The 25,916-nt window shown below is 51.3% G+C and overlaps 2 protein-coding genes across 6 annotated transcripts in view; one reads left to right on the plus strand and one right to left on the minus strand.

The window, feature by feature from the left end:
- HHAT (hedgehog acyltransferase) overlaps positions 1-25,916 on the plus strand; it is a 310,399-nt gene that overhangs the window by 23,896 nt on the left and 260,587 nt on the right. For all 5 annotated transcript variants that reach the window (XM_062211312.1, XM_062211314.1, XM_062211315.1 and 2 more), the window contains exon 3: positions 8,518-8,585. In XM_062211312.1, the coding sequence (XP_062067296.1) occupies positions 8,518-8,585 (68 nt within the window). The remainder of the gene's footprint in view (positions 1-8,517; positions 8,586-25,916) is intronic.
- LOC133773725 (large ribosomal subunit protein eL39-like) lies at positions 2,473-2,803 on the minus strand. The gene has a single exon (XM_062211311.1). It carries the CDS (start codon positions 2,801-2,803, stop codon positions 2,657-2,659), a length of 147 nt encoding a protein of 48 aa, XP_062067295.1. The 3' UTR covers positions 2,473-2,656.

Genomic DNA, 25,916 nt, shown 5'->3' on the forward strand with positions numbered 1-25,916 from the left:
TCATTTATTTCTCGGACATTTTGTTTATGTCTTAAATTCTTCCCGGCTTTTCTCTCTCCAAACCTCCCTTCCTCCTATTTTTCCCCCTCTCATCAACTGTGCCTGAGAGCTTATTAATCTCTCCAGCTCTTGGCCTTGTTAGAGTTCTCAATGGTTTTTTGTTCTCTAATTCATTGATTTCTGCTCTTATTATTTCTTTCCTTATTGTTTCTCTGGTTTTGCTTGGTTGCTTTTTGTTCCAGCTTCATGAGTTGAGTGCGCAGCTCATTTGTTTTGTATGAAATGCATGTGTCTTATTGTATCTGACTTTTTCTGAAGGAATTGCAGAATAGGAATCCTTGGGTGACACTACGGGGACATCCTTCAGCTTCTTGATAGATCGACGCGGGCTGCGCTCCGAGGAGGCTGTGCCAATTAGCGTGTCCCCTCCAGGAGCATGTCCACTCTGTGCTCTCAGCAAGTTGAGTCTTTACTCCTTAGCCTATCTCACATGTGTTCGGTGTATGTGAAATGGAGCATTAAATTAGATTTTTGCAAATGGGTAACTAAACAGTAAGTGTTTCATCTCACTTTGAATTTTTTTTTTTTAAATTCTGATTTGAGAGGCAGAGACAAACCCAGAGAGCACCCATCCACTGGTTCATCCCTCAAATGTCTGCAATGGGATGGGGAGAGGGGCAGGGATGGGTGGAAATGGGGCTGAAGCTAGGAGCCTGGAAGTGAACTGAGGGGTCTCACACATGGGTGGCAGGGACCCAGTGACTTGCACTATCCCAGCTGCCTCCTAGGATCTGGGTTGGCAGGAAGCTGGAGCCAGGTATGTGTAAGTACTCTATGCGGTGTGTGCATCAGTTTGGTGTCATTGACTTGGAGGTCTATCCTGGCCTGATTCATTCTTTCTCTCTCTCACAATCTTTGAGAGAGAGACTCTGCCTTTAGGTAAATGAATTGGAGATGGAGAGATAAAGGCTTTCCATCTACTGGTTCACTCCCCAAATGCCAGCAATGGCTGGGGTTAGGCCATGCTGAAGTCAGGAGCCTAGAACTCCATACGGCTCTCCTGCATGCATGGCAGGGATCCAAGCACTTGAGCCATCCTCTTCTGCTTTCCTGGGCACATTAGTAGGGAGCTGGATCAGAAGTGGAGCAGCTGATGCCCGTAGGGGAGTGCAGCAGAGCAGGCGGCAACTTATCCCGCTGCTCCATAATGCCGGCCCTGGAAATTCTTCTGGGAGTAGAAGTGTTGAAAACTGCTTGGAGTTTTTCAGGGTTATTGCTTTATGGAGGTTTTCTTCTTAAGTCAGTATGAGCAATTCGGTTTTCCCACTTCATCAACAATTGCAAATGTATTGACATAGTTCCGTATCATTTTCTTACATTTTGAATCCTGCCTTAAGAACTGTATCAAAGACTTGCCTGTTCCGTAGATCTGTTCTCTCCAGGAACTAGTTCTTGTATTTGTACATCCCAGCCTTCTTTCTGCTGTGAACATGACGGGAGCAGCGGCTCTCCTGGACCCGGATGACTTCCCAGAGCCCAGGCCGCCTTCTGTGCAGTGGCTTCTTCCTGCAAACTTACAGGGGAATGACATTCTGTACATGCATGGTGCTTTCCGGGGACGGGTGCCTTAGGTTCACAGGTGCTATATTCTCCTGTCTGTAATCTTCAGTGATCTGTGGCGAATGTTTCCTTAAATAATCCCACCACAGGGGGAGCCTTTGGGCTTCTGGTAAAGCACTGGTCTGAATCCCCACCCCGGGTTTCTTCATTTTCCCATTAGAGGTGTTCTTGAGGCGGGAGGCCCTGTAGTCGAATGCGTTCGGTTGCTTTCTGCCTTTTGTTGGTTCCCGCAGGTGCCTGTGGGCTTCCTTATTGCTGTCCCTGAGACTAGGGCAGAGCTGCTGTGGAGGGTGGAGTTTTCCTACACTGTGCCCCACACTAAGGCTCCTGGGCATGAGAGGGAGGGAGTTTCTCCCACTTGCTTTGTGATTGGATGAGCTTGATTGTAAGTGGCTGCTAAGGTAAACAAAGGCCTTGAAAGATGGTCTTGTCCTAGGAGCCAGGTAACCTACATACAACCACCAGGTGCCTCCTTCCTTCCGTTCGTTCTTCCGTTCGTTCTTCCGTTCGTTCTTCCGTTCGTTCTTCCGTTCGTTCTTCCGTTCGTTCTTCCGTTCGTTCTTCCGTTCGTTCTTCCGTTCGTTCTTCCGTTCGTTCTTCCGTTCGTTCTTCCGTTCGTTCTTCCGTTCGTTCTTCCGTTCGTTCTTCCGTTCGTTCTTCCGTTCGTTCTTCCGTTCGTTCTTCCCGCCTCCTTCCCGCCTCCTTCCCGCCTCCTTCCCGCCTCCTTCCCGCCTCCTTCCCGCCTCCTTCCCGCCTCCTTCCCACCTCCTTTCCTCCTCCTTTCCTCCTCCTTTCCTCCTCCTTCCCTCCTCCTTTCTTAGGCAGAGCTACAGAGAGGCAGAAAGAGAGGTCTTTTTTTTTTTTTTTTTCAAAAGGTCTCACATATTTATTACTGAACCAGCCCACTGGTCACAGCCCTAATCAAACATGTCCAGCTGTCCAGATGATGGTGACATCTTCAGCTTGATGTGGTGATAGTGACATTGAGACAGAAGAAATGTGCGCGCCATTCAAGTGCAATTCCTTATAGACCCAGCTAGGTTCTTCTCCAATGTCTCCTCTTGGAGTTATACCTGATTTTATTACCAGTTTTCATCTGAATCCATTGTGGGATGGGGCGGTTTGGTTTTTGTTTTTTTTTGGCCAGGAACCTCTTGATTCTGAAGGTCTTGTGAGAAGACATGGCGAGGGAGAGTCAGGGACACCCACCACGATGGCGGAGGAAAGGAGAAGGGCAGAAAGAGAGGTCTTGCATCTGCTGGTTCACTCCCCCAGATGGCTGCAGTGGTCAGAGCTGAGCTGATCCAAAGCCAGGAGCTTCTTCCAGGTCTCCCACCGGGGCAGTGGCCCAAGGACTTGGGCCATCTTCTGCTTTCCCAGGCCACAGCAGAGAGCTGGATCGGAAGTGGAGCAGCCGGGTCTCGAACTGGCGCCCATATGGGATGCTGGCACTGCAGGCAGCGGCTTTACCCAATACACCACAGCACAGGCCCCAAAGTGCCTTTCAGTACCAAGACTTTGTGATGGGAGCCAGGCGCATTGCCCCTGCAGGATAAGGATGCTTCCCACAGTCTGTGCCCAGTGTCACTGAATTCCAGCTGGGAGTCCTGGCTTCCTAGCTCCCTCCCCCCACCCCCTTTCCCTCAACGCTTGTCCTCCTGTACTGACACTGGTCACAAGGTAGGTGATGGGGTTCAGGAACGTGACCCTGAAAATGTGGTGCCTTGGCATTTGAGAAAACAGGAGCAAGGCCATCTCCCTCCCGTGCTCCCCACCCTTGTCCGTGGGGCCATCGTGGGACCCCCGTGTGACAGCTGCCCTCTGCGTGCCAGGAGGAAAGGCACATCCTTCTGAGGACCCCTGGCATGCAGAGAAGAGCACCACGCCTCTGCAGCCCCCAGCCCCAGTGAGCACCACCAGGTCACTCCTCGCCCTATCGGGTTCCTCCCCGCAGCCCACTGAGTGTAACTGTTTCTTTGTGGCTTCACTTCCTTATGAAAGCCTCTGTGCAGTGTACAACTTAATGTTCAACACCGTGGGCCTCCTCTTATCTTTGATTAGAGGAGCCTTAGCTGTGACCCTAAAGAGAGCAAAGGTGTTTTCTTCCCCTGGGTAGGGGATGGTGACTTCCAGATCAGCTGCTTTCTTCCTCCTGTTAATAGACCTCTCACTGTGCCTTGGGGTGAAGTCTGCGTTGGAGGGATTGGGGGGGGGCAAGCCCTGGCAGCTCCTCCCTCCTGCTGCCCAGCTGGCACCCCAGGGTGGCCCCCACACACGGAAGGTGCGCAGGCTCTGTCCTGTCCTAAGAGTTTCCATTTCACTCTGAGGCTTCCTCGACCTCCCCTAAGAGCAACAGGGACTCTGCTACAAACTGTGCACCTGCAGGTGGGCCCTGCTGGATCCCAGGGTACCTTAGGCCAATAGTAGGTAGGCAGCTCGTGTGTGCAGGTTGTTGCGTCCTGTTCACAACCTCATCTTTTGCTTGGGTTATCTCTAAATCATGTTCTCATTCCCTGAGAATTGGAGAAGGAGGGAAGGAGCCCCCAGGCCTCTAGTGTGTCATGGAAAGCCGGTACCTTCTCAGACCCCTCTGTATGAGCATTTGAGAGTTGCTTAGCGCTAAAATCTCAGACTTAGCAGTCCATCTTTCTGCTCCTCTTTCCCATTCATTTACGGGCACAATCTGCTGTGTCCTGTGGCTTCCTTGAGCCAGTATCCACAGGAGCTGACGGGGCAGCAGGACACGGGCACTGTGGCTGGGTGTGCTGTTCCCTGGTGACGTTGGACTCGGGTGTGTGTTTGTGTGTCTTTTTTCTTTTTATTCCTGATGATTGCCTTCTAATTATCCACCCCCCACCCCCCGGAATTAATTTCCCATCAAAATGTTGAGAGAGGAGTAGGTAGGTTAGGTAGAGATTTCAAGTAACCAGTTTGCTGCCATAGCCCGTTGGCAGTGATTACAATGCAGATCCTCCCGCTGGGGAGGTAAGGTGGGCTTTGATGTGTGTTGTGGTGGTGGTGGGAGGATGGAATCTAGGCTCATCAGCAGACATCTCTTCATTCCCGTATGGAACACTGGATTTGGGGAGATGGAACCCACGCATCAGAAGACAGAGCTGACTCTGCCTGATGGTTCTGGGTGGCACGGTTCATCCCACACCACAGGAAGAGAATCCTCACCCACTCTGGGCTTCTGTTTGCTGAGACCTCTTGTGTGTTGAGGAAAACTGCAGTCCCGCTCAGTGGTGGGGGTGTGGGCTCCTCCCACACATAGGTAGAACGGGAGAGGCTCCAGGGGCCAGCCTCCTTGGAGACCTCTCGCTGTGGGGTCCCGGTCTATGTTCTGTCTGACTCTCCAGGCTAACTTAAGCCAGGGATTTCCAAAAGAATCATAAATGGATTGAAGGTCTAACTTAAAGTTGATTCCATGTTGTAGAAACCCAACTAAAGCCCAGGCTTGCTCACGTGATGTCCAGCAGGCTGGTCACTGGCAGTGGGAAGGTGGCAGGGAGTGGCTTGTTTTGCTGGGCACAGAGCAAGGAGTAGAGCAGCTGTGGCTCAATTCCTAGGCTTCCTGAGGGCGGAAAGGGGGTGAACCTTAGATGAAAGCTGAGCTGGAGCGGCCGGTGGTCGGCTCACGTGCAGGGCTCAGCTGCACCGTTCCGAGAGTGCTGTGATGGCCACGTGGGCCTGGGGTCTGTCTGGGGTCCGTGGAGGAAGATTGGTTATTACCTTGTTAGATCCAGGCCTGGGGTTCCTGTGAAGCCTCTGAGTGAAGTCCAGAGTTAGGATGTTAAAGACAAAGACGATCATTGAAATCTGAGTTTTGTGACTCGTGCACCACTCTCAATTTAGCGAATCCACAGGGAGGAGTTGCCTTGTGATCATCCGATTACAGACAGGAACTGCAAGCCAGGGGAGGGCGGCTGGGTCTGACAGTCTGTATGTAAGGCCGTAGGGATGAAGGTTCGCTTTCAGTATAGCGTTTGCTTGTGTCAAGTCAAAGGGCGGTCTGTAGGACTTCCGTAAAAGATTGGGGGGGAGCGGTTTTGGTCTAGGCAGAGCTCTACCAGTACCGTGGCCATGAACCACGTGTGGATGGAGAGCACTTCTGTGTGACTAGTCTGAACTGAGATGTGCTGGCAGGGTGACACGTACGCTGGATTACAAATAATTGGTAAGAAAAAGGGAGCTTAAATTGCTCCTTAATCATTGTTTAATGTTGATTCCTGTCGAAATAACATTTTGCATATATGGGGATATTCCCCAGCTGTATGGCTGTTAGAAACTTTAAGCTTGGGAGTGGACCTCCTACTGCATTTCTATTGGACAGCACTGGGCAGGATTTCCTAATTCTCCTGTCTGCAGATGGTTCCTTTTTCTCCACTAGAGGGAGCTATGTGCCACCTTCAGGGAATCCAGGGTTAGCCAGTAAACTTCAGGTAACTGATTTCTTTGCTTCTGAGATCAGATTTGTCAGATATGGCTGACAAATACCATATGTTCTCCCTGACCTGTCATAGCCAATGGAGCACCTAAAAGGTAACATAGAAGTGAAATTCTCACTCTGAGATGCAATGACTTTGAACAGCCCTTGTCTTGACTGTTATGGAACAATTTTTTCCCCCCATACTATTTGTTGACCTCTTCATGTACATGATTAACTGTTAAATAAAGTTAATTGAAAATAAATCTTAGTAAAAATAAGAATGGGACTAGGAGAGGGAGGAGGAAGAGGGGTGGGAGGGCAGGAAGAATCGCCATGTTCCTATAGTTGTAATTATTAAATACTTATTTGTATATTTGTATTCCATAAATGTTTCTGGAGAAAAGCTCTTTGCAAATAGATACACATCCATAAGCAGTGAGAATGTTTTTCTTAAAACGTAAGAAAGCTCAAGGTTTTATATTGTTTCAATTTGTGTGCAGCTGCAGCCATGGTGCATGGCAACCAGCAGCACTGTGGCTCTCCAGGAGCACAGGGAACGTGATGGGGATGAGGCTTCCGGTCGTGTGTGGTACCGTGGGCCCGTGTGCAGTACCCCGCCCTCTCGTGCTGGGAGCCGCTTAGCCTATGGTTTGGAGCTGGAGCTGCCATTTGTTTCTAGCATGTGCGATCCTGCTCCGGTCCTCCCCTGAAACCAGCGTCATCTCATGGTAATGACCGAGTGATGCTAATCCCCACATTCCCCTTTTGGGTAGCAGCTTTTCAGTTTCCTGTGGGTTTTGTACCTTTGTTAGTCTGAGAAGCATTGATTTTTTTTTTTTTCCTCGATCTCTTGTCTGTCTACTCTTTGTCCCTTTTTGGGGAGAATTTCGGCCATTCTGTGGCTTTATCACTACCATTAGACTGAGTGCTAAGTCCTCATCTCCAGCTTCTATACTTAGCATAGAGTTGATCTTCTGTATAAAGATAATTAAAAATGAATTTTAATGAAGAATGGGATGGAAGAAGGAGTAGGAGATGGGATGGTTTGTGGGTGGGAGGGTGGTTATGGGAGGAAGAAGCACTATAATCCAAAAGTTGTGCTTTCGAAACTTACATTTATTAAATAAAAGTTTTCTATTTAAAAAAAGTTTCTTGAGCTCCGCCCTTGCCCATCCCGCTGCAGACCTCGGAACCCCGCAGCTCTCCTCGGCTGTCTGCTGGCCCGCCTCGCTCCGCGCTGCGCTACATCCCCAGTTGCTGTTGGTCTGTCTTCCTAGGGCCCAGGCCAAGGCAGTGTGGTTCTGTTTCGTCCCTCTCTCGCACCATGCCTGCCTATTGCACGTCCCCGGGAAGGATTTGGGTGAAGATTTTAGCTGTTTCGTTTTCAGTCAACTGTGCAGTTACGAACATGCTGATTTCGCTCATGATCTACTTTATTTCCTGACATTCTAACACAGCACGCAGTTACGGTCACCAGGACGTTGCAGTGTGGTCTGTATGTGTGTGGGAGGGGGCTTTTTAAAAGATTTACTTATTTGAAAGAGTTAGATTAATTGTTCTGGCCAGCGCCGCGGCTCACTAGGCTAATCCTCTGCCTTGCGGCGCCGGCACACCGGGTTCTAGTCCCGGTCAGGGCGCCGGATTCTGTCCCGGTTGCTGCTCTTGCAGGCCAGCTCTCTGCTGTGGCCCGGGAGTGCTGTGGAGGATGGCCCAAGTGCTTGGGCCCTGCACCCACGTGAGAGACCAGGAGAAGCACCTGGCTCCTGGCTTCAGATCAGCCTGGTGCGCCGGCCATGGCAGCCATTTGAGGGTGAACCAATGGCAAAAGGAAGACCTTTCTCTCTCTTTCACTGTCCACTCTGCCTGTCAAAAAAACAAACAACAACAACAAAAAAAAACAAAGCCACAAAAAACAAATAACGCAGAAAAAAAAATAGATTAATTGTTCCTCTGCTGGCCCACTCCCCAAATGGCTCCAATGGCTGGGGCTGGGCTAGGAGCTTCACTGGGGCTCAAGGACTTGGGGCATCATCTGGTGCCTTCTTGGGCACATTAGCAGGGAGCTGGATTGGAAGTGGAGCAACCGGGACTCGAACCAGTGCCCGTGTGGGATGCCGGTGACAAGGGCGGCAGCTTAGCCCATTACACCACAGCACCAGCCCTGGGAAAGAAACTCGGAGCCTGTGTGACTGTCCCACGTTTTCTTGTGCTGGACACTTGGCTCCCTTGGCTCTTCTCCTCTGTGGCTTTGATAAGTTGAAAGGGACGTTTGCATCAGCCCTACCACATGTCCCTGGAAGTCGGGCCACAGAAACTCGGAAAGGAGGCCGGGTGAGACCTGTTTGCCCCGCTGCTGCTCAGCCCGCAGGGAGCTGTTCCAGGGTGTCGTCCAGTTTCGGTTGTGCTGCTGTTCAGCCAAGCTGGTCTAGTTGGGATTTCTGACTAACAGGGGTTGTTTTTCTTCTCAGAGCACGAAGAGGAGCTGGACCAAGAATTTGAGCTGGAGACGGACGCTTTATTTGGAGGCTTAAAGAAGGTACAAAGCAGGCGAATGATAAGCCTTCTCCCTTTTCAAGCCCGGTTTAGTGCGTTTGTGTCACTCTCTGGTTGGAGCAAACCAAGGTGGAGTGTCCAGCCTCACGCTGGAGTGAAGTGAGCGTGCTGGGTTGGATGAGGCACCACTGTGGGCTTTGCGATCTTAAGCAGGACGAGGGACAGGAAGACAGAAACCCGACTGTGTAGCTTTATTGGCAGTAGCATGGTTTTCACCTCTGAAGTATAGAAAGTTCCTCCCTGACCTAGTCAGATCTCTGAGAACCCACTCGGGGCCCTGGGACATCACTGACAGCGGCGGGGACAGCCTCCTGCAGCCTCCCAGGGCCTCTCTCCATCCCCACTGCCTCACAGTGGCCTGGCAGTTCCTGGCCATCCTCTCCACCCCGCACTCACGCACCATGGGCTAGCTTGCACGGCTCCTGTTGCCTGCTTGGGTGGCAGGCAGGGTGTCTTGTGCCCTTCTGTCCCAGAGAGTGTCATAGTGGCCCCACAGCCCCTGCTTCCAGTGGACAGCTGCTACAGCATGATGTTCTTCTCTTAAAAAGGTGTTTATTTGAATGGTCGAATCGGAAAGAGCGAGGAGGCGGGGCGGGTGGAGAGGGGTTCCTATCTACCATCATTTGGTTCACTCCCCAAATGGCTGCAACAGCCAGGGCGGGGTCAGGTGGAAGCCAGGAGCCTGGAACTCCAGCTGGGTTTCCCAAGTGGATGGTGGGGCTCCAAGCACTAAGGCCATCTTCTGCCTCCCAAGGCTCACCAGCAGGGAGCTGCATTGGAGTAGAGCAACTGGGAGTGGAATCGGCACACATATGGGATGCTGGTTTCAGTCTTGACCTGCTACTCCACGGCGCTGGCCCCACGTGTATTCTCTTCTACCAGAAGCCCTTGCCCTGGGGTTTGGGGTTCTCCCCCTCTTGGACTTTCCCAGGACCCCATTTCACTTGGCTCACAGAGGGAGTGGGGCCCCGATTCATGGCTTGGGGTTTATTATGAGCTGCGTATTTAAGTATTTTAGTATGTTTTAAAAGTGCTATCAAAGCCTTGAATTCTATTTTTACTATTTTCTTTCCATGTTGAGTGCCTGATATGTATCAGATTCGGTCAACTTTTGTGGGTAGCTCAAGGACATAAAATAAAGCTTGTGTTCCATGTTGAATATCCTGCTTACAAATGAGCTTCTGGACGATGACTTGTACCAAACTGGGCACCACTACTGCCACCTTCCTACTGCAGCAGTTGCACGTCTTGCTCAGAATTGCCACGCTTGTCCCTTTTCTTGGCTCTGTAGAGAGGGACTGTGCTGGGTCCACAGCTGTGTCTGGGATGGGAAGAGTGCACCCCACTTAAGGAGCAACTTCTGTTTTTAAAGAACTTGGGAACAGCACCTGCTGGTTCATTCCCCAAACGCCCAGAATCTTCAGAGCCAGACTCTCAATCCGTGGCTACCACACGGACGGCAGGGACTCAAGTCCTGAAGCCGGCACTGGGAAGAGCCAGGAATTGGACCAGGTGCTCCAATACGGGACGTGGGCCTTTTAACCACCAGGCCGGATGCCTGCCGCCTACCCACCCTCCCCTGCTCCTGGTTTTTATTGTTTGACTGGTTATTTCCATGAAAAGCTGCATGTAAAATGAGTTTTCAGTTCCTGCATCAATATTTCCTACTTCAGTGAGCTCTTTTTAGGATTATTGGTGAAGACTTGAAACGATGTGATTTTTGTGCCTATTACAGAAATGGGGAAGTTTGGGAAGCGTTCTGTCATAATGGAATTTGAAATGTAACAGGAGATGCCTTTGTGAGCGTTGGGGGGTCTACTCTTAGAAATAATCGCAGCTTGGATCTTTTGTAGGAGGGAGATTGGCGGTCTCATTTCCCATTGGGAATCATGTGAAATGCCTGAATTGTAACACCAAATACACAGTGTGTTTGGCCTGGGGTGAAACCAAGCAGACCCAGTTGAGACCAGGACACTCAGCTGAAGAGCTGTGAGGCAGTGTGAGAAAGTGAGCAGCGCCAGCACCCCCTCACACGCACACTGTGCAGCTACCACGGATGCCATTGTCAAGGGCAGGTTTGGCCTGCCGGCTGCCGTGCTGTTCCCTGGCTGCTCGGCTCCCATCCCCACCACACCCGGCGAGGCCCAGGGTCCTGGGGAGATGACGCCCCATAAGTCTTCTCCACGACAACCCTGGTAACGGGGCTCGGGTCGGGGATGGCTGTCATTCAGGCCCACTCTGCCTTCAAGGACAGGCTGAGCAGGCTCAGGTGCACAGCCCTGGAACTTGCAGGGACAGCTCGGTCTTGGGCCATCCTGACTGATGTCCATTGTTTGTGTGGCCATCCATCCAGGGCTACAGGGGAACTCTTGGTGTCTCGTCTGTCTCTGGCTGGGAACTTTGCTTATGGGGCGGGAGCTGCAGAGACATAGAGTTCAGAGGGAACGAGTGAGCCCTGTGCGTGTCCCACGGATGAAGGCTGGAAATCTCCGAGGCCACAGCAGGTGGCAAGCAAACATGGCTATGGTCCAAATTCCAACCCGAAGAGGATGTTAAGGGTGAGTGGGATTGGGAACTTGGGAGGAGAGCCTATGCGCTCTGAATCCCTTGCATGTCAGTCTGCAGCCAGGGAGTCGCGCCTCCGCACTGCCAGCCTTCGAGAGCAGGTGCCGCTCTGCCGTGGGGAAGCCACTCTGGACGCCAGGGTGTGGGTGGGGGAACAGCTGGCACCACCCCCGGACTGCTCCTCAGATGCCAGCGCCATCCCTGCCCCAGGTCTTGGCAACCAGAAGTCGGGCATTGCCAGATGTCACCTAGGGGGCAAAATCCACCGATTTCTTAAAAATTGGTGTTTTTAAAAATGTTGATTCATTTATCTTCTTATTTGAAAGGCAGAGGCAGATCTCTCATGTGCTGGTTCACTCCCTCAATGTCTGCAACAGCCAGGGCTGGGCCAAGCCAAAGGCAGAATCCTGGAACCTGCCCCCACCCACTTTCGAGTAGAGCTGGCGTAGACGAGTAGCTATGGACTTGGTCGTCTTCCCTCGTACCTTTGCTTAGGCCATGATCTCCTGTGCTGTGTCTGCCCCTTCCTTGTGTTCTGTACCCACATCCCCTGCTTTGGCTGTGTCTCCCTGCCTCAGAATCACTGCCCAAAAGAACCTCAGAGCTGGGTTTAGTGCGCGTGGCTCCTGACACTCCCCTGCCTCCTTGCACAAATGCAGTCTCTGTCTTGCGTGGGTGTTTCTGTGCTCATGTCTGCTGTGAGTGCTGGGGGCAGTGTTGAATTAGACATACAGGTTCCCATCCTGCTGTCTCCTGATGGAGATGAACCAGCAGTAAATAAGTGAGCAACCATGACAGCCACAGCTGGAGCTCAATGACAGGAAGGGAATACACGGGGAGATGCGATGCTTTGGATACTCTTGGGTGTGCTACTGTGACACATCTGTACCAGTTTTTATTTTGCATCATCCATCTCCACGAGCCTAGGAGGCCCACAAGGTTAGGGCTTGGGATTTCCTCCTTTCTGCATCTTGAAGGCCTAGACCAGAGCAAGTTAGCGTGTTGATTTTAACTTCAGGAAAGGGTGACTCACGTGGTGCCAGGCTGCAGCTCTGAAGTCAAGTGTGTTGAGTTCTGAACGCACAGATTGGCGAGTATGGGTCAGGGCTGAGTGGAACAGTGTTTGTGGTCAGAGCAGGGGGAGATCATTGTCGTGATTGTGAACAACTGAAAGGGCACCTGGGAGGAAGAGTGGGTCGGATGAGGCAGGATCCTCCGTGGAGGAGATCGTGTTCTGGTGGCAGTTGCTGTGGTTGGGAGAAGGAAAGACGTATGAGAGATGCAGACTCCAAGTGAAGCCTCATTCAGGACGGTGAAAGGGGGCTGCACCTGACCATATGCCTCCGGCTTCCTGTTTTGATTTTTGAGATTGATTAGAGAGGGAGAGCGAGAAAGGGAGGGATGAGAGATGGAAGAGAGATCTTCCCAAATACCTGCAACAGGCAGGGCTGGGCTAGGCCAAAGCCAGGAGCCAGGAACTCTGTCTGGGTCTCCCACATGGGTGGCAGGTGTTGGAGTGCTTGGACTACCCACCACTGCTTTCCCAGGCACATTAGCAAAGAGAAGGATTGGTTGCAGAGTAGCTGAGACTGGAACTGGCACTGTGATACGGATGCCAGTGTCGCTAGTGGTTGCTTAACCCACTGCACCTCAATGCCAGCCCCTGCCCTCCAATTTTTGATGATAGGCTTTGGAGGATTATAACCCAACTTGGGAACACCTTTGGGCTTTGTCATTTCTTCCGTGCAGTGCCGACTGTACTCGCCAGGGTTCCAGACGTGGCGGGGGAGCTCCCGCAGGTACAGCTGTCAAGTGCCGCTCAGCCTCCATGTGCCGCAGTGTCTGCTGCTGCTTAGTCCTGTCTGCTATCCCAGGCGTACAGTGACCACCTCCCCTGACGTGTGTGGGGGCCTGCCTTTGGCCAGGGAGGGCTCGAGCCAAGCCTGGCCTTGCACTGCTGGGTGTTACCCGTCTCCTTGCTGGTCTTCACTCTAGTGGTGCCAAGGAGATAAAGGAAACACCTCAGTGCCCACCCCTTGCTTCATGTAGGAAACTTGTTGCTAGCAGTAGGCTTGCCATCAAATGGGTACAAATGCATTTTTTCCTTTTACAGAAAGAGGTCAGGTTTGCAGTTAGAAGTTGAGTTCAGGCTGGCGCCGCAGCTCAATAGGCTAATCCTCCGCCTGCGGTGCCGGCACACCGGGTTCTAGTCCTGGTTGGGGCGCCGGATTCTGTCCCGGTTGCCCCTCTTCCAGGCCAGCTCTCTGTCGTGGCCCAGGAGTGCAGTGGAGGATGGCCCAAGTCCTTGGGCCCTGCACCCCATGGGAGACCAGGAGAAGCACCTGGCTCTTGCCTTCGGATCAGCGTGGTGCGCTGGCCACAGCGTGCCGGCCGCAGCAGCCATTGGAGGGTGAACCAATGGCAAAAGGAAGACCTTTCTCTCTGTCTCTCTCTCTCACTGTCCACTCTGCCTGTCAAAAAAAAAAAAAAAAAAAAAGTTCAAATTTGGCTTTGGAGCATCTGGGAAAATCGATGACTTTCTGAGTCTCAATTTTTAAAAATATTTATTTGAAAGGCAGTTACAGTGGCATAGAGAATCTTCCATCCACTGGTTCACCCCCCAAATGGCTACAATGACCAAAGCTGGGCCGATCTGGAGCCAGGAGCTTTTTCTGGGCCTTCTATGCAGATGGAGCTTCTTCCGGTCTCCCAAGTGGGTGCAGGGGCCCAAGGAGCTGGGCCATCTTCTGCTTTCCCAGGCATAGCAGAGAGCTGGATCGGAGTAGCTGGGACTTGAACTGGTGCCCATATGGGATGCTAACCCTGCAGGCAGTGGTTTTACCCACAAACCACAGCGCTAGCACTCAGAGCCTCAGTTTCATGAGGGGTCTTCAGAAAGTTCATGGAAAGTGTATATTATGAAAGGACTACATGGACTTAAAAATTTGTTTTTGCACAAAATACCTTATATTTAATTCCCTTTTCCATGAACTTTTGGAATTGCCCTCGTATTTCCTGCTTACCTCCCAGCCCCTGTTCCAGAAAGAGGTGGTGGATATAAGTCATGCCCGGGTGTGTGCCTGGCACTGAACACATGCTCACTGCCTGTGCTGGTGGTCACCGTAACTTTTCCTTCTGTGGGTGATTTATTGCCTTGCTTTGGCGTTAAAAGCTGGGATTGGCCTCGTGGTTCAGCACTGCTTGGGCTGCCTACATCCCATGTTAGAGTGCCTGGCTTCCAGGCCCAGCTTTCTTGCCGATTCCAGCTTCCTGCTAATGTACACCCTGGGAGGCAGCAGGAGGTGGCCCATATGGGTCCCTGCCCTGTTTGGGTCCCTGCCACCCATGTGGGGGACCGGGATTGAGTTTCTGGCTCGGGCCTTTGGCTTGGCCCAGCCGCAGCTGTTGTGGGTACTTGGGAGGGAGCCAGCACAGGGGAACTTGCTCTCGCTGTCTGTCTCTTCAAAAGGAATTGCTGATTCCCCCCTCTGGCAAGGGGCTGCTGTTGTAGAAACAGGTCCACGTAGAGGAAGATTGCTACTGAAAGGAGCTGTCGAATCCCCGTGCCTCGTGAAGAGTGTGACAAATGGCTAGTTCTTCTTTGGCTCCCAGAGGATGAGGAAACTGGGGTGCACCTGTTCAGAAGCCGTTCTTGCAGAAGTAAAACCAGAGGGGATCTTGGGGTGCCTGTGAGGAGACTTAGGGGGGACAGGAAGGTGGGTGGCATTTGATGGAGAGAGAAGAGGTGCTTCTCTAAAGCCGAGACACAGTTCTTAGCTGCTCAAGCTTTTCCTGTAAGGATTTTTAAGGTTGAGCCTGTCTCTAAATGTTTCTGGACTTCAATACTTCACACAAATGGCAGTGCTCCGATTTCTTTTTTTCTTTTTAATTTGTATTGAGAAAGGCGACGGGGTGGAGAGTGTGAGTTGAGTTCCCATTCGTTGGTTCATTCCCCAAATGCCCACAACAGCCAGGCCTGGGCCAGGCTGAAACCAGAAGCTCGGAACTCAATCCAGATCTCCCACGTGGGTGGCAGGGACTCAACTAATCAAACCGTCACCTCCTGCCTGGAACTGTTGGAGATGGGACTCAGGGCTTGCCGGTGTCCTCACCAGTGGCTTACCCACTGCCTCAAAGGCCTGCCCCCGCAGTGCTCTGTTTTGATCTGTTTAACAGTCACTGCGTGCCTCCCGTAGAAGAAGCTTCGAGGCCATGTGCTGGGTGCCTGCGATGCTGTGACCTTCCAGGCTTGGTTCTGAATGCTGGGGAAGGGGAGGCAGACTGTGATGCGAGTTCCACAGCAGGCCATCGGGCTGTGGGAACAGAAGGTGCCTGTGACCCTGACTCACAGTGGGAACTCATGTATTGGCTGGGAGTCTGGGACGGGTGCACGAAGGCAGCCGTGGGCCTTGCGTGTGAAGGAGTGATTCTGCTTGGCTGGAAGGGGGATTATGAGGGGCGGATGACCTAGGAGCAGTAGGAGGTGTCGGGGCATGGAGGCCATTGGTGCCATATGTGAGTTTGGGGCCATGATCCAGAGGGTGGTGGGCAGGGACTGAAGGCTTGCAGGGGCCACTTCTGTGAACTCTTCCTGAAGGCCCTGACTCATTCCCTGCCCCCTGGACCTTTCAGTTTTGCAGAGCTGAGCCCTTGGTGTAGCCATATTTCCACCAACTTCTCCAAGGACCTTGTTTGTTTGTTTTAAAGGATTTATTTTATTGGAGTGGCAAAGTTAGAGAATGAGGGAGAGACAAACATTCCCCCCGCTGAGTCGCTCCCCAGATGGCCACAGCAGCCTGAGATGGGCTTGTCTGAAGCCAGGAGTTTCTTCCAGTCTCGCACATGCGTGCAGGGGCCCAAGCATTTGGCCATTCTCTGCTGCTTTCCCAGGTGTGTTAGCAGAGAGCTGGATTGGAAGTGGAGAAGCTGGGACTCAAATCAGTGCCCATAGGGGATGCCTGCATGGCGGACAGCAGCTTTACTCACCATGTATGCTACAATGCTGGCCCTTCCAAGGCCATTTTAAATGAGATAATATTTTCTAATGGCCTATAGCAGATGTTGAGAGGGGAGCAGGCAGGGTATTGGGGCTAGGAGCTAATAGGTGGATTAGATGTTTATTCAATTGCATCGCAGGGTCCTTTTTCACATAGGGCAGAGCTCTCCTGTTCCTGTCTCTACCCTCACTAAGAAATCACTGTGCCATCTCACTTCTCTCCTACCTGCCTATAAACCTCCAGGAAGCAAATCCAGCAGGGGCAAGACTAGACAAGATAAGAGGCCGTGTGCCGACAGGTCCAGAATAGCGAGAGGGAAGCAAACCCAACTGGGCTTCTGGTTTTTGCTTTGCCCCTGACCTGGGGGCTGCTCGCCCCTGCTGTCCGGAGACGCTGCAGCTCTCCTCTGTTCCTGGAGGGGCTGGCGTGGAACTCGGCTGAGCAGCCCTGCCATGGAGGAGCAGAGCTGTGGAAGATTGAGTTGCCTATTAATAAGGACCTAGCTGAGAATTCACACGAAAAACCAAATCTTACTGGTCTCCCAGCAGATGGAGGGAGGCAGAGACTGGCAGGGACGCAGGGGTAGGCTTCGGGGGCTGCAGCCTAGTGACAGTGAACTGAGGGCCAACCTCTCTGAAGTAGCCGTGCCACAAAGCCAGCGTGGCCAAGAGACTAGCACACTTTGCAGGAGGGCCCTCACCTGCTGGGCACGTTTGCCTCTGCCCAATAGCCATTGCTGACCGAGACATTGGTCAGTCGGAACAACTGGGGCCTGTCCACAGCCAGGACAACTGGCCCTACTTTTGTGTCCTGCCTGACAGCTTGGACCTGGCATGGCATCTTCTAGAGTGTTCTGCATGTTGTCCCTGGTTGGTGTAGGCAAATGTGGCTCAATTTCTGACCTCCATGAAGGCTTCCTGGAGGAGGCAGATTTGAACAGAAAGGTTGTGTGTTCTCTTATTTAGGTTTTTAAGACATGGATGAAAACCTTGAAAGATTGGGACTCACTGTGGTATAGCCACTGCCTGCAGTGCCAGCATCCTGTACGGGCACTGGTTTGAGTCCCAGCTGTTCTGCTTCTGATCTGAGCACCCTGCTAATGGAAAGCAGCAGCAGGTGCTCAAGTGTTTGAGCCCCTGAACCCACATGGGAGCCCCGAAGAAGCTCCTGGTTTCAGCCTTGCTGAGCCCCGGCCCTTGTAACAATTTTGGGGGGTGAACCAGTGGATGGAAGATCCTCTCCCTCCTTCCTCCTCCCCCTTCCAACTCTGACTTTCAAATAAATCAATCTCAAAACACAAAGATGACTTATTTATTCAAAAGCCAGAGTTAGAAGGAGTGACAGATCTTCCATCCACTGGTCTGCTCTCCAGATGACTGCAACAGCCGGGTCTGGTGATGCTGAAGCAGTATAACGTTGGGTTGGAATACTTTCAAGCTTAAAACAAAATTTCCCCCAGCTCAACATTTCTAACTTTGTAGTGATCACTTTCAAAATTCATTGCACAAATTTTAAGCAGTAGATAATGCTTAGTGACAGACCCACCATCAGTGAACTAGGAGTTTGTCACTGGAGCAGTGAGTGTAGCCTTTTAAAGCATACTATTTTCTCTTCAGACTGTCTTTTTTCTGAATTTGTATAGTAAGAAACAAGTCTGAGTTTCAACAGTTTTTGTTTGTTTTCAAGCTTGAAAGTATTGTACTGTTTACAAGGTACTATGGGTATGCAAATGATGTCCCAGTCATGAACTTTGCGCAAGCAGTAATCACAGCATGTCTCCCAGACACTACCACTAGGGGGCGAAGCAGAGGTCTGATTTAGAAGTTTGGTTGAACCAGGATGGTATTGCAATAGTAACCGGTTTTATCCTTCTTGTATGTTGTTATATACTCACAAGAAGTTGCAGTAATATAATAGAGGACCCCACCCAGCTTCCCTAATGGGGGATCTCACATAAGTATAGGAAACTCTAACTGGACAGTAGTATAATTCACAGACCTCATTCAGATTTCACTAGTTCCACAGAAACTCACTTATGTACGTGTGTGTGTGTGTGTGTGTGAGAGAGATCATGGAGTTTTTTTTCTTAAATGAGAGGCAGTGTGTACATGAGACTGTTTCCATCCAGTGGTTCACTCAGAAGCTGGGAGCCAGAATGTAATCCAGGTTTGCCCATCACTTGAGCCATCACCACTGCCTCCTAGGATCAGCATTAGCAGGAGCTAGGGAACTGGGAGCCAAAACCCGCTCCTCCGATGTGGGACCCTGGAGTCTGAACCGCTTGGACCAAGCAGCCACTCCAGTCATGCAGTTTGATCACATGTGTAGGTTCATGTCATCGCCAACACAAGGAAGACACAGAACCTCAGGGAATGCCTTGTGCTGCCTCTCTATCATCACCCACCTCCCCTACCCTGGCACCTGCAATGTTGTCCTTTGTGTGTGTATGACACAGGATAATGTTGGGACTACTGTGTTTTCTTGGTGAGCAGATAAGCCCTCTTATCATTTGGAAATGATTTTCCTTTGTGGGTGATGTTTGTCTCTGTGAAGTGAACGTTATCTGATAAGTAGCTGCTCCTACGTCTCCTTTGATTAATGTTTATATGTATCCTCTTTCCATCCTTTCACTTTCAACCTCCCCATGCTGTTGTGTTGGCCGTGAACTGCTTGTAGACAGTGTGGAGTTATGTAATTTAACAATCCATTTAACTAATCTGTTCTCTAATTGGCGTATTCAGTTTGATTGAGGTTCATTCAGTTTCTCAAATCTGTAGATTTGTAACTTTTTGCCAAGTTTTAGAAATGCTTACCATTATTTCTCTGGATATCTTTTCAGCTCTTTTTTTTTTCTCATTTCCTCTGGAAAATCCAGTGATGTGAGTGTTGGCTCTTGGGATGTTGGACCACAGGTCTCTGAAGCTGTTTGCTTTCTGTTCTGTTTTCCAGTTTGTACAATTTTTGTTGCTCTACCTTGAGGTTCAACAATTTGTCTTCTATTTCTGTGAAGTCCATCCAGTGAATTATTGGATTGAATGAATTTTAGTCTGTTTGTCATTCCTCACGTTCCGAGTTCCCTAGCCAGTCTGCCTTCTTTCTGCTTCTAGAATCTTAGGCTTATTTACAAATACAATCTCCAGGGGCTGGCGCTGTGGCATAGTGGGCTAAGCTTCCGCCTGCAGTGTCAGCGTTCCCTATGGGCGCGGGTTTGTATCCCGGCTGCTCATCTTCTGATCCAGCTCTCTGCTAATGGCCTGGGAAGGCAGTGGAAGCTGGCCCAAGTGCTTGAGACCCTGCACCCACATGGGAGACCTGGAAGAAACTCCGAGCTCCTACCTTTGGATTGGCTCAGCTCTGGCTGTTGGGACCATTTAGGGAGTGAACTAGTGGATTGAAGACTTTTCTGTCTCTCCTTCTCTGTCTGTAACTCTACCTCTAAATAAATAACTAAATTTAAAAAAATAAAATCTCCATGGTTTTTAGCTGTCCTCACTGACAGGGGTAGAGAGAAATGTGCCTACTGTAGCTTGCCTGGAACCATGGCTACTTATGTTGAAGAGTTTTAAGACAAATTTTTATTTTGTTTATTTATTTATTTATTTTTTTTGACAGGCAGAGTGGATAGTGAGAGAGAGAGACAGAGAGAAAGGTCTTCCTTTGCCATTGGTTCACCCTCCAATGGCCGCCGCGGTTGGCGCACTGCGGCCGGCGCACCGCGCTGATCTGATGGCAGGAGCCAGGTGCTTATCCTGGTCTCCCATGGGGTGCAGGGCCCAAGGACTTGGGCCATCCTCCACTGCACTCCCTGGCCACAGCAGAGAGCTGGCCTGGAAGAGGGGCGACCGGGACAGAATCCGGTGCCCCGACCGGGACTAGAACCCGGTGTGCCGGCGCCACAAGGCGGAGGATTAGCCTAGTGAGCCACGGCGCCGGCTTTTGTTTATTTCTTTAAGGAATACCAATTTCATTAGGTACAACTTAAGGAATTTAGTGATTCTTCCCACCAAACCCACCTCCTCCCACCCACACTCCCACCCCTCCTCCTCCCTCTCCCATTCCCAGTCCCATTCTCCACGAAGATCCATTTTTGGTTAACTTTATACACAGAAGGCACATTTTTAGGTATCAAATATTAACTTATTTAGTCAACACAGAAGTTTTGGCAGTGAGGAGGCTGAGGCCAGAGGAGGGGAGGCGTGGGGGCGATATACCCTGAAGCTGGGGGGACCTTGGTCCTTGTTCCTGTCCGTACCCCTGGCCTTTCGTGCAGCTCTGCTGCCTGGGGTGGCTCTGAGCTGGAGGTGCTCCGGGGGGAGGCTAGGGCTGCTAAGGGCAAAGAGCTCAGATCCGGAAGCTGTGTGGGAAGGTCCCTCCACATTTGTCTGCTGGCGTACTCCCCAGGCCTGCCAGACAGCAGGGAAAATTCAAGGAGAAAGAGGGGTCAGGAGGGCTCGCAGTCCTCTCCCCCTGCATTCATGGGGAAAAAAAAATCTTATCCCATCTAAAACATTTAAATGTAGTTGTTTTCATCTTATTTGGGAGAGACCTCTTCCATCTGTTAGTTTACACCCCAAATGTCTGCAATGGCAAGGGCTGGGTCAGACCAAAGCCAGGATCTTGGAGCTCCATCTGGGTCTTCCAAGTGGGTGTCCGGGACCTGAGTTCTTGGGCCATCACTGCTGCCTCTGAGGCTCTGTATTGGCAGGGAGCTGAAGTCAAGAGCCAGCACCAGGAATGTAAGCCAAGTACACCAATGTGGGTTGCAGCTGTCTTAACTGCTAGGCTAACCACGTGCCCTTCCGTGAACTTTTTGAAGACCGCTCACGTACATGGATTTCAAAGCTTTTTGCACCTCAAACTTATCTTTTAATTCCATTTTTCCATTAACTTCTTGAACTGCTCTCTTATGCATAGCCTTGCATAATCCAGAGAGACTGCTAGGAGACAGGTACGGACGTAGAGAGTTGTCATCAGAGGCTGTCACCGAATTGAGTGACACAGGATTTACCCTGTTCACTAGCTCCCCACGATTTATGTAAATCTCCTTAAGAGGCCTTCTCTTTTCTTCATCCATAAAACACATTCCCTCTGCCGTTATACCCAGGCCTAGTTTGCCAGGCTTGGCTGGTGAGTGTGATGGAGAGCCTGGGAAGGCACCCGGTGAGCAGTGCCACTTGGGCCCGTTCTGTTGCGAGCGTTCCCAACTGGTAAGCCGCTTCTTTACCCATGCAGGTGGTGTAGATTGGTGTAGACACCCTGGTATGCAGGAAAAAGCAAGTTTTGTTAGAACACTTTAAGGGGGTGTTGGTTGGGAGAGACTGTTGTGGCTGGAACTTGTGAGCAGTAAAATGATTTAGTTCAAATTATCTTAGAAATCGCAAAGCAGCTGTTGAGAAAAAGAAAGCGCTTCCAATCATTGCTCAATGAATCATTAGCTCGAGTTCATCCAGAGAGCGGTGTCTCTTCTGTGCAGAATTCTGGCAAAATTAGTCTGCTTTTGTATCTCTTGTCTGGAGATTTATAGGCCATTCAGGTGAGCTTGCTGCCTTGGGACATCCAGGGAAATGGTTACGATTTCTAGAACCTTATAAAGGTTGTCTCTGACAGGTAACTTTTACTCTGTGTAATTAGGAATTCGATTTAGTCTCTAAGTAAGATGCAAATAATGCTATTGAGGAAGCATGCAAAAATGTCAAGTGTCTCTGTTGTGTTTTGCTTTTGCAACCTGCTGCATAGGAGGGAAGGGAGCTTTCTCAGTATATGCTCTGTGGAGAGGGAGGCACAGTGGGTAAGGTTTGTCTTTTTTTTTAAGATTATTTACTTGAGAGGTAGAGATGCAGAGAGGGAGAGACAGAGGTCTTCCATCTGCTGGTTCCCTCCCCAGATAGCCGCCAATGGCTGGAGCTGCACCTACCTGAAGCCAGGAGCCTCTTCCAGGTCTCCCACGTGGGTGCAGGAGCCCAGGGTCTTGGGCCATCTTCTACTGCTTTCTCAGGCCATAGCAGAGAGCTGATGGGAAGAGGAACAGTTGGGACACAAACTGGTGCCCATATGGGATTCCGGTGCTGCAGGCAGAGGCTTAGCCCACCGCCACAGTGCTGGCCCCAAGGTTTGCCATATTCTACTTGGCTTTGCAGTGCATAAATGAGTGCCTTTGTGAACGTGTTGGGACACCGACTCGCTGCCATGATTGGTCTGTTGCTGATGCTCATTGCAGCGACCTAGCTGGTGCTTTCCTCTACATTTACCTCCTTTGAATAGACGTATCTGAGTTCTTCAGAGTGAGTTACGGTCACGCTGCTTCCACTATGAAGCTAGAGCTGGATTCCAACCAGAGGAAGCATTTGTTCCATGGTAGGTTAGTCCAAGTTCCATTGCAGACGCCAGGATCCACTCCAGACACCTTAAAAAAGAATTATTGCTGGGGCTTGAGGCTATTTCAGAACAATTGAAAGCTTGGAGGAGCAGGCATTAAGTAAGGTCCTAGGAACATTCCTAGAGCCACTTCCCCAAACCGCTGCTCATGCAAAGCCCCATGCTTGAGAACCTGGTGTTAACGCTGCATGAGCAAACCCTGCCAGGGCAGGTAGCTACCGCTCCTCTGGGCTCTCTGGATGGGTCTCCACTACGGCTGCTGCAGAACAACCAAAGGACTTGCCCCATTCTCTAGGAGTCGCACAGCCCACAGGTTGTGTGCTGTTACTCCCAAGCTTATAGCATCGCGGTGGGTGCCTGGCACAGTGGTTGAGATGTTCCTTGGGACACCTGTGTCCCCTGTCGGAATGCCTGCGTCCAGTCGCTACCTACTTTGCTGCTGATCCAGACTCCTGGTAATGCCCAGTCTGAGGGGCAGCAATGATGGCTCAAGTACTTGGGTTCCTGCCACCCACAGAGGGGACAAGTTCTAGCCTCCTGGCTTCAGCCTGGCCCAACCCTGGCTCTTGCAGGCATTGGGGGAATGAACCAGTGGATGGAAGATTCTCTCTCCTTTCTCTGTCTTTTACATAAAATGAAAATACCTTTTAAAGATTACAAAAAGGCCGGCGCCGCGGCTCACTAGGCTAATCCTCCGCCTTGCAGCGCCGGCACACTGGGTTCTAGTCCCGGTCGGGGCACCAGATTCTGTCCTGGTTGCCCCTCTTCCAGGCCAGCTCTCTGCTGTGGCCCGGGAGTGCAGTGGAGGATGACCCAAGTGCTTGGGCCCTGCACCCCATGGGAGACCAGGAGAAGCACCTGGCTCCTTGCCTTTGGATCAGCGAGATGCGCCGGCCGCAGCGCGCCTTCCGCGGCGGCCATTGGAGGGCGAACCAATGGAAAAAGGAAGACCTTTCTCTCTGTCTCTCTCTCTGTCCACTCTGCCTGTCAAAAATAAAAAAATTAAAAAATTGAAAAAAGATTACAAAAAGCCCCAGCATTTGTATTTGTTCGTCAGTAGCACAGCAGCAGGCATGCCAGCTGCAAGGGATTCTGGGATACGTGGTCTTGCATCTTCTAAGCTCTAATGAACAGGATGACACACTGGAAGGGGCATGGCAGAGTGTGGATTGAGCCCGTGTGCGGGATCTGCCACACACAGCAGGCGTCCTCTTTGGAGGAGAGTGTTAAGATGGTTGCATTCCCCTGGCATTTAGATGTGGCAGCTTTTGAAAATGCTGACATTCCCTTTTGTAAATATTCTTTTTACTTTTTTATTTGGGAAGGCGGGGTGGTGGGAGGAGGTGGGTGTTCTATTCCATAGTTTGTTGCTCAAATGCCTGCAACAGCTGGGTTGGGCCAAGCTGAAGCCAGAAGCCCAGAACTCGGTTGGGTCTCTCACGTGGCTGGCAGGGAGTTGAGCACTTGGGCCATCGTCTGCTGCCTCCCAGAGTGCACATTCACAGGAAGCTGGATCGGAAGTGGAGGGGAGACTGAATCACAGGCACTGAGACCTGTGGCCAACTGTGGTCCAAAATTGATGTGGAAAATTCCAGAAATAACTTTTGAACTGTGAGCTGTTGTGAGTAGCATCACAAAATCTCTTGCTGTTCTCTATCCAGCTGGGTCTGTTGTATCCACACTGTGTACGCTACCCTCCTGTTAATGTTAGTTGCTGAGCAGCCATCTCAGTCGTCCGATCAGCTGGTGCAATACTGCAGTGCTGGTGTTTGTCACCTTTGTGTTGTGGCCTCAACAGTGCCTGTGGCACTCACTTTCCTTCATGTCATTAGACAGACCACCTCATGTGGTTCCTGTCGGAAGGCTGAATGTAGCACAAGACACTTTGAGACCACAGTCGCATAACTTTGTTATAGATCCATTTTTTTTTTTTTTTGACAGGCAGAGTTAGACAGTGAGACAGAGAAAGGTCTTCCTTCCGTTGGTTCACCTCCCAAATGGCTGCTACTGCCGGGTGCTGCACCGATCCAAAGCCAGGAGCCAGGTGCTTCTCCTGGTCTCCCATGGGGTGCAGGGTCCAAGCACTTGGGCCATCCTCCACTGCACTCCCGGGCCACAGCAGAGAGCTGGCCTGGAAGAGGGACAACCGGGACAGAATCCAGCGCCCCGACCAGGACTAGAACCCGGTGTGCTGGCGCCGCAGGCGGAGGATTAGCCAAGTGAGCCTCAGTGCTGGCCTTAAATCCTTACTTTGGAGGCAAGCATTGTGGTACAGTGATAGACACCTGGTGCCTGCTTCCCACACCAAAGTGCCTGGACATGAGTCCTGCTAGTGTGCGCTGGAAGGCAGCAGGTGATGACTCAAGTATTTGGGTCTTTGCTATGCATGTCTGGAGGGTAGGGGTGGGTGAGGCCTGAATTGAGGCCCTGGCTTTGGAGTATTTTGAAAATGAACCAGCAGATGGGAACTTTCTGCCTCTCATATAAATTAAAAAATTAAAAATGCTACCTGGGTGTGGTATACAGTGGACAGAATGGAAAGAGTAAGTCTCGGTGGGTAGGGGGAGAGTTCCCAGGAGCCAAGCAGGCCCAGGATGAGGAGAAAAATGACTGGCAGTCACTGCAGCTTTTCCTGGATAACGAATGCTGGGAGATGCACTCCTCGCTCCCTGGACTCTGTGCGGCCTGCCCTGGAACCTGCTTCATTGGCAGAGCTCAGAGTTGACAGCACGTCCCTCGCAAATGCCGTCCATCAGTCGGGGGAGCAGCGCTCCTGCCCTCGCAGGGGGATGCAGGGTGGGGAGGGAGCTGGGGAGAAGCACTGGCGGGGGCTTGGTGCAGCTGCTGTGTTGGGGTGGGGGTTCTCTGCTTCCCGACTGCGTCCTGGTGGCTGCCTTGGCACTTGGTGTGTTCAGAACAGCTCAGTCTGTTGGCCTGGTTTATTGGCTGTACATTTGTGTGTGTAGCTGGAAAGAGGCTCTTGGCCTGCGGCCCCACCCAAGGTAAGAGCTTCAGAATCTGGGCAGGTTCAAGGGCAGCGAAGGGAGGAAAGGGGCACACAGCAGTGAGCCGCTAGCCGAGCCCTTGTCGCCAGGAGGACTTCACCTTCACCTGTTCACCTTGGTCTCGTGAGGGTGCCGGGGGGAGGTAGCCTCTCTGTTCACGGGTGCTGTTGGGACTCGGCCACGGGTGGGTGACCAGCCCTCTCTCAGTATTTTTCTTTTAGCCTAGAAAATCACTTTTTTGGCCGTTCTCTGAAAGGAATCTTGGACGTGGTGCCAGTTCAGCACTTCTCTGACAAACAAGGAGACTCGGACCCAGAGTTAAGGGATCCGTCCAAGTTTAAACAGCAGCAGGAGCACGAGGAGTAGTCGGCG

This window comes from Lepus europaeus, chromosome 14 (genome assembly GCF_033115175.1).
Source record: "Lepus europaeus isolate LE1 chromosome 14, mLepTim1.pri, whole genome shotgun sequence".
Taxonomy (NCBI): domain Eukaryota; kingdom Metazoa; phylum Chordata; class Mammalia; order Lagomorpha; family Leporidae; genus Lepus; species Lepus europaeus.

What these genes read in the sequence shown, in the direction of transcription:
- LOC133773725 (XM_062211311.1), bottom strand. Translation starts at nt 2,803, where the DNA reads ATGTCTTCTCACAAGACCTTCAGAATCAAGAGGTTCCTGGCCAAAAAA.